We start from the raw sequence: 8,421 nt of genomic DNA, 5'->3' as shown, positions 1-8,421 counted from the left end.
GAATTCGCCAATATTCAATATTCAACTCATGACAATCTTCTTTTCAACGTTACGAATTTCTTTTACAATACATCACTTCATGTGTAAACAGTACATTTAAACAGTATGGAATATTTTGCAAAATCTAGTTTAGAACACCTGACTGAACTAAGTGGCTACATTTACACCAGTGAGTCTAAACTTTTGTTCGGTAGTATAGATCATATGATAAAATTCACCGGTGATCATGTCCGTGAAGATCCGGGTTCGAATTGGTCTTAAGCAGCCCTTGCTTGCCATAAGAGGCGACTAACGGGATCAGGGGACTAAGAGGACGTTTGCCTTCCCATTATGCTTATTTATCTCAATCATGCAGTTCGACACATAAACGTTGTAATGGCAGGTAGGTGAGGTCAGCGGAGGTATCAAGGTGATTTCACTCATCTAGCGAGCTGAATATCCCTTTGAGACACATACAACACATCACATCATGAAAAATGTTATTGGTCTGTTAATAAACTGTTCAAGTTAGTTCCTGAACGATTCTCGTCAGAGGCAAATATTGTAAAATCCAAACACAAAGGTTTCGGCGAATTTCCTGAAAACCATAGGCAATTAACGTTTTGTCACAGGCATGTGCCTTTTGACCATGGTTTTGCCTCGGTGAGCTTTCTCTTTGGACCATTAGTAAATAATCTGATCTGTGAAAACCACAAACCAAAGGAATACAAGTTCATGGACATTGGAGGTTGTCAGTCTAGGGCGATACATTCACCAAAGCTAAAGCAACTCTCATAAATGTATAATCAAGGGTACTGTACATGGATACATTTATTGTAATATGTTATATATTTCATTATCTATTCCATAGACATATCGGTGGCACATAACTGAGTCTGAAGTTTCTCTTGCAAAAGCATTGCCATGTAATCCCGTCTCCACGTAACACCCTGAAGCTGGCGAAGTCAGAACCTTTTCATTTATAATACGACCAGCATGCAGTAGAGTCTCAACAGACACCGCTTGTTTCTTCAAAGACGGTGATTGTTAACCTTTACTCTTATGTTCTTGTTGTGAACGTTGTCGCTTGCCAAAGCCAGTTTCGAACATCAGTGATACAGTGGCAATAAAACTTCCGATTCCAAGGATATAGAATGCACTTTGCAAGTCTGTGACTGTGACAGTTTTGCCGTTCATCGTGTGCTGCATTGAGCACGAATTATTTTTCGGCATCCATTTTCTTCTCCAGACATCATACAGGCCTCGTTCAGAAAATAACAATAACCTGAAACATAATCATATAGAGGTAGACAGATGACGGACAAAAAACAGGCAACCGATTAAAGGATAGTGAAGGTGTAATAACGATAAGATCTGTAATTTGTTTAATATCTTGGGTGTTGGCAATTTTGGCCAATTCATGCACATTTTCATTACATATTGTGAGTTGCCCTTGTCCAGAAGCCGCATGTGGTCATTCCACAAATGCTGTATCTTTGGTCATGAGTAGGGATCATGCGGGCTATTTGAATGTCCGGATGCCTTCTCGTCAGAGATTACCGGATAAGGCGTGATATGGTCTGGCATTCTCATCTTGCAGTTCAAAAATTCTGCCCATAACTCTAATGAATGAAACGACAATTTCGTCCACACATGGCTGATAAGTCAAGTTTTCATTTCAATAACAAAGGCTGTACGTTTGTCTTGTGCATTATATCCCGCACACCATGACACGATCGCCCGCAACCGATCATGGCCAGAACATTGTGTCCTAGCACAGCGATCGTCTATGCAAATATCCTGCAACATAACTGGTTCACGTCCCATACACATGCAAATGTATTGACTAACCTATAACAAAATCGGGAGTCTATGGTATGCTATCGTAGTCAAAATAAGGAATTGCGTTCGATATAACTTTTACCACTGTATCAAATTTGGAAATATCCTCCACATGTCCATCATAGAACGTTTAGAAACCTTCACTGAGGTCTAGAATGTTGCAGCTGTGATAAGACTTGTTTAACAAGTGGAACACCGGATTATCCTGTCCAGACTCGATTATATACGTATAGCTTGAATATTCTTGAGTGTGGCGTTTAAACAACAAACTAACATCTGCGCGCATGTCATTTCTCACAAGTTTCAAACCATGAGCATGTGCACGTGTTTAGGTGATTTGCACATAGGTGACATTAACAGAAACACAAAAAGACGTTCTTACCAATCCGAAACAATCCTTTCATATGGTGAATTTAGAGGTAAACCAAGGGAATATCGCATGGGGAAAGCTACTCCTGGAATCAGTTTCAGTGAACAGTCGTCTTGTACCCATGTCTCAAGGATGTCCGATTCAACAACAAAGACATATTTTCCCTCCATCACTTTCTTCTTATGTACCAGCTCGGATGCATGGAGCACATCGGGGTCACTTTTATTGAGGCTCACGACACCTTGCCAAAACTGTTTATGAATCGGGGCTTTGGAAATCTGGATCATAAAAGAAATCGCATTGCCTGTAAAGAGTTCTCCTGAAGCAAAACACAGCAGTCTTAGACGGATGGGCTATGTCTTTCACCGCCATCATCAATATTCCCAAAAGGTCATAGTAGCCTGGGGTTGTTCGAGTCTGGATCTGGAAATCTACTGGCTGTTTTAAGACACAATTAACCAAGGCAACAGCTGTTTCCCTCGGGATTCCAGGTCTGAATATATAATAATAATAATAATATGTGTATTTATAATGCGCTGAATTCCACACATAAGGCATGCTCAAAGCGCTACATATTTACACATATTTAAAAAGCAAAGGTTATGCTAGAACGTGGCTGAATTTTTTTTTGAAAAGTTAAGTTATAGATTGTAATATTTTCTGAAAAGATGGGTTTTCAGGGAACTTTTAAATGAGTCAATGGAGGGAGACATTTTGAGTTCAGTGGGGAGTTGATTCCACAGCTGTGGAGCACTATAGCTGAAGGAGCGAAACCCGAATGCCCGGAGTTTCTGTCTGGGAATAGTGAGAAGGTGTCTATCTGCAGATCTTAACATTCTGGAAGGATTGTGCTTGGAGACTAGCTCAACAAGGTACTCTGGAGCCGTAAGATGGTAACACTGGTATGCAAGACTCTGGACCTTGAATTCAATTCTGGCTCTGATTGGTAGCCAGTGAAGAGCCTTAAGAACAGACGTTATGTGGATCCTAGAGGGAACTTTGCTGACAAGTCGAGCTGCAGAGTTTTGTACTTTCTGGAGTTTTGATAGAAGTTTTTCGGAAAGTCCATAGAAGATGTTATTACAGTAGTCAATCTTTGAGAGAACCAGAGATCGCACCAGTGCATGAGCTGCCGCTGTAGTAAGGGAGCTTCGGATGCTGCTAATGTTCCGCAAATGGAAGTAACAGGATTTGCAGACTGTGTCAATATGAGCTTTCAAAGAGAGATCAGAGTCCAAATGAAGTCCAAGGTTTTTTACGGTTTTCAAAAATGGAATGACAGTGTTGCAAACTGTGACTGAGTTAGTCATCACTTGATGAACATTCTTCTTAGTGCCGACAAGCAACGCCTCTGTTTTCGTCTCATTCAGTTTGAGCAAATGTGTCGTCATCCAGAACACTCTGACAGTCGTTCCCACATTCGATCTGCTGTACTGGGATTGCACGAATCAGACAACTGGGTGTCATCGGCATAAAAATGGTGGCTCACATCATGTGTACTGATTACATCTCCTAGATCTCTGGTGTAAAGCGTAAACAACACTGGTCCCAGAACCGATCCTTGTGGTACTCCACAGGATAATGGGCTTTTCTTAGATGCATGATTATTTACGATAACTGACTGCTGTCGATTGCTGAGGTACGAAACAAACCATGGTACTCTTAAAAAAGTAGGGGAACCTGAACTTTCAATTTGGTTAGGAAGTATAAGCGTTAACAAACTTTTCAAAGACAGACATCTTATGAACGGACCACCATTTCTCTTTATCACCACTCCTAATCACAACCCATGGAATGCACGTGCACAACGTGATTTTGACGGTTTTCAAGAAGGTCGATAAATCACTGTAGACCATTGACAATCACCTTGCATCACACAGTTGTTAGTGTTTGTTTCTAGCCGGGTTTTTTCTTTGTTTGAAAATGAAAATCGTAAACATGCAAATTTGATGTCATACACCAGTCATGTTTCAGGAACGATTACTGTACAAACAACTATGGTCATAAGGAAGTGCAAGTGGTGATGCACTCTCTAAACATTCATTATTATCATATCAACATTGATTGACTCCGATAATATCTCCCATTGTTTTCAATCGTAACTTAAAAATGAAGTTCCCTACTTTTTAGAGAGTAAAGGTCAACGGCAACAATGCTGTCTGAGACTAATACGACGGTCAACATCCGGGGAAATTTTAAACTAAAAGTTAACTCCCGAAGCCAATGCTTGCCGATGAGGCACTTACATGGATTGGATGGTCAGGTTCGTTGAATGGGATAATAGCAATTCCCAATTGCTAGAACCTATGCTAATGATGGCACGCACTGTATTGCCCTGTATATTCATGTTGCTGAGTGCTGGGTTAAACAACAATTCCAGTAATATCACAAATGGGTTTGACAAATTGTACCCACGTGGAGCAGTGAATCAGGCGTGACGAACGAACGCTGAAACCACGAGGATATCCCTTCGCCTCTGACACATGCACTAACACGATTTTACTTGATAATCGATAGGAAGGAAGTGTAAAGGCATGATACGTACCTCAAAGGAGTCGCTCCACAGAGAACCACCGAGTGTACCCCACTTGTAAGTGTCTTGTGTTACCATTTCCTCGAAGGTTGTGAAAGGTAACACTTCCTTTGAAACTGTGAAGAAAGCTATCATATTGCTGCTGTAGATAGCGCTTGATAGCATGCCGAACACACAGATAAAACTGAAAAGGATGTTACTGGATGCTCGCATCTGATTTACGTATGGACCTGAAACAAAACATAAAACTTTCATTCACAATGATCTTCAGTCAAAAGAGCAAAGTTTCTGCAGAATCTCTATATTTTCTCAAAAGTATAGCGAAGGCATGGGTATCTTAAAAGGAAACCTGTCCTACAGATATTTTCAAACTGTAATTAATCCTCATGTTTTAACAAATTAACAATTGTTTACTTGATATATTGTAGACATGTTTTACGCCACTTTTAGCAATATTCCAGCAATATCACAGCGGGGACACCAGAAATGGGCTGCACACATTGTACCAATGTGGGGAATCGAACACGGACCTTCAGCGTGACGAGCGGACGCTTAAACTATTAAGCAATCTCACCGCCCACCTTTTCAGAGAGTACTAAGGTTGTCTTCAAGACGTTAAACTTGAACTTCTTCATATTTGACACAACCAAAACATTAATCCCGTTCCCTGAAAATTAAATGGTCATTGTCTCACTTTGCCGTATCATCAATCCAAACACTATGAGCCAGGTGTCCGATGCGCCCGCTCCTCCTTCACTGATCCTGTGGCAGTACCTCGTTGTACACAAAAGCAGAACCAGCAGCAGGAAGGAGATGCCAAGACAAAGCTGGGTATATAACGACAAGGGTTTCAGGTAGAGCTGCCAACTTGAATTTTCTGGGTCTGGTATACGGTACACGGCGGCCCCTATGTCAAAACCTATTGGGTAACTGAAGTCCATTACTTTCTGTCTCTCATACGTCCGGGCAAGAGCTGCTACGGTCATATCAATCTCCTGAAGAACACAATCAAATATATTAAGTCGAGATACAACATCGTGGATACAGTTTGGCCTTATGGGGCTGAGTAATTGATTAAATAATCACTACAACTAATGACATAATTCAGACTTATAATCATATAAGCAACAAAACCATCCCTGCTTTTACTGATGCCTTGTACGTTGTAACCTTGTTCGAACAACTTCTGAGCAAGAGTCATATGGCGTTCTTTGAAATCCTTTTACAAGGAGCAATGGATATCTATTTACCTCTATAACGTACCTTCCTTTCAACTTGCCCCACAAGTCCTGTCCACGTATTATCGCTCCTTTGTACTCCCCATTCCATATCCGGAGGAAACATTATCTTAAAACTAAAATATTGAATACAAATAAACCTGGAGCTTGTAATACATAGAAATGATATATTTGTCAACATTCGGAGCGCTAGATACTCATCACAAATGATATTACACTACCTAGAAAAATGAAAAACATACATCCTGTTCATCGATCTGTGATCTAATACCTTTTGGTGAGGTAATATTGATTTATTCCATCACGATAAGTGTTGATTAACATGATGGCTAAAATTTCATGTCCTCGTTCCACCGGAATAAACGTTAGTGGAGACGTTATAAATAAATGATACCATCAATGTCATCCTTCAGTTTCAGATCACGGTTTTTGATGGCAAAATTGACAACAAACTGCTGCATTAACAAGGTATAGAATCAGCATACGTAAAATTCATTAGGACGGAGAGTTCCTTTAATATGTCGATACATATTCCCTCAAACACGATCCTCCCTGACACATTTCGGATGTACGTGTAGGGGGGCCACTGAAACAAAAACAAATATAATATAGTCACACCAACAATCATTATGTGCTTATTGTCTTGAAATGTGTTAATTATTAATTTGAAATGTATTAATTATTTCGTGTCCAATCAAATCTTTCATCTGGCTATTTTTCCGTCGTCAAGCTGTGACCTTGACTTTAACTTCGTGTGGGGTTTCTCAGTTGGATGTGGTTGCCATAAGTACCAAACGAAATATCTCAATAGTCATAGTTTTTCTTTTTGTAAGAATCCCACATACAACAAGAAAATTACACACAACATGAAAAGCACATGCAACAACAAGAAAACGAATAGTCCGATGTGTTGCGGCAAGTGAAGGCCTTCCGTTCAACCCATGATTGGCATTAGCAACAAGACGAAAACCACATACGACAAGAAAACGACACACAACAAGAAAACGAATTGCCCGATGTGTTGCGGCAAGTAAAGGCATTCCGTTCAATCCATTCTTTGTATTAGGAACAACAAGAAAACCACATACAACTAGAAATCCTTTTACCCGAAGTGTAATCCGTTCAATCCTTTTTTGGTATTAGGAACAACTAGAAAACTACATATAACCACAAAAAAACCATATGCAACAACAAGAAGTCTACACACAGCAACAAGAAAACGATTTACCCGAAGTGTTGAGGCAACTAATGGCCTTCCGTTCAATCCATGGTTTCTATTAGGAAAAACGTTGTTGTTTACATCAAGAGTTCCATTGACATAACATCGACCAATATGTTCAAACTCCCGGCCATATTTTCTGTACATAAGAGTAAATATATCGCCTAGCTTGCCTTCAAATGGATTCTGAAAAAAAAAATCATACATTGCACATAACATGTATAACAGAATAATGTGTCAGCAATCGAACTAAGAACGGAACAAATAGGTGGTGACTCATTATCGTTTTCCAGTCAAACCTTGAACATGATAGTTTTTTCAGTTTATCCATATCGACAACAGTGTTCCATCACGCTTGGCCTTTCGTGAGAAAGATTTTGTATGTCAGAGAGACATATTGAATTGCCTATTTCTATGCTTTAACAGTGTTAAATCTACCTTTGGATCAAAACGACCAGTATAAGTCTTAACCGAACTCAATCAGCAGTTATTGAGTAGTAGTCAGTCGATGGATGAATTCCCAGCAGTATGTCATAATGTTAATAGTAGTAAAACATGTTAATTACAACTCTGTTTGTAAAGACTTTATATCACGACATTTGATTCATTTGACCATTTTATGTCAGAGGCATTACTACTTAATGAGGATACAAGATACAAAATATAGATTTCAGGGTTTTAAGGGCAAGTTTGCTCTTCATTTACCTTCATCCAGTGGCGGATGTCAACAACAGGCAATGTCATGACGGCAACGTTGTCGAGCCAGCTGTCGTTCTGGAACACCTCCAGATTGTTCTCCGGTATCAGGATCAACCAAGAGGACGAGGATCGGAGGTCGGTTTGACGTCCATGACGTACATCAAACTGATCAGCCTGGAGTGACCCAGAGTATTGCCAGAGTTATAAGGGAAAGAATATAATTGATCATCAAATGTTTGATTCGTACGTTGAGCATACAATGTGCGTGAATGTGTGTGTGGGTGTAATATTTGTGTGTCTTTTTATGGCACTGTCGCAGAAGAGGAACACCTACATTCAGCTCACACATATTTTCTATTTCAACATAGATGCAGTTTCCAGCATTATATGTAAACATTGTACTTTCCCTTCTTTCGACTACCATTTTGAGCTAGGGACCTTTCCAATTCGGAAGCTCCATGTAAACCATATGAAGTGTTCAATATTTATTCAATAAGAGGGCGGTAACCTAGTCGTTAAAGCGTTCACTCGTCACGCCCAA

General features: G+C 39.9%; 1 protein-coding gene across 1 annotated transcript; it reads right to left on the bottom strand.

Moving 5' to 3' along the window:
* Nucleotides 1-869: 869 nt before the first annotated feature.
* LOC124280446 (glutamate receptor U1-like) lies at nt 870-5,083 on the bottom strand. Its single transcript, XM_046716384.1, has 3 exons — nt 4,737-5,083; nt 2,204-2,469; nt 870-1,264 (listed from the first exon to the last, which is right to left on the bottom strand). Exons 1-3 carry the CDS (start codon nt 4,977-4,979, stop codon nt 1,027-1,029), a joined length of 747 nt encoding a protein of 248 aa, XP_046572340.1. The 5' UTR covers nt 4,980-5,083; the 3' UTR covers nt 870-1,026.
* Nucleotides 5,084-8,421: the final 3,338 nt, after the last annotated feature.

Source organism: Haliotis rubra, unplaced genomic scaffold (assembly GCF_003918875.1).
Source record: "Haliotis rubra isolate DU_JTF1 unplaced genomic scaffold, ASM391887v1 Scf268, whole genome shotgun sequence".
NCBI lineage: Eukaryota > Metazoa > Mollusca > Gastropoda > Lepetellida > Haliotidae > Haliotis > Haliotis rubra.
Note: the sequence above shows the minus strand (reverse complement) of the source record. Positions and strands in the feature narration are given on the sequence as shown.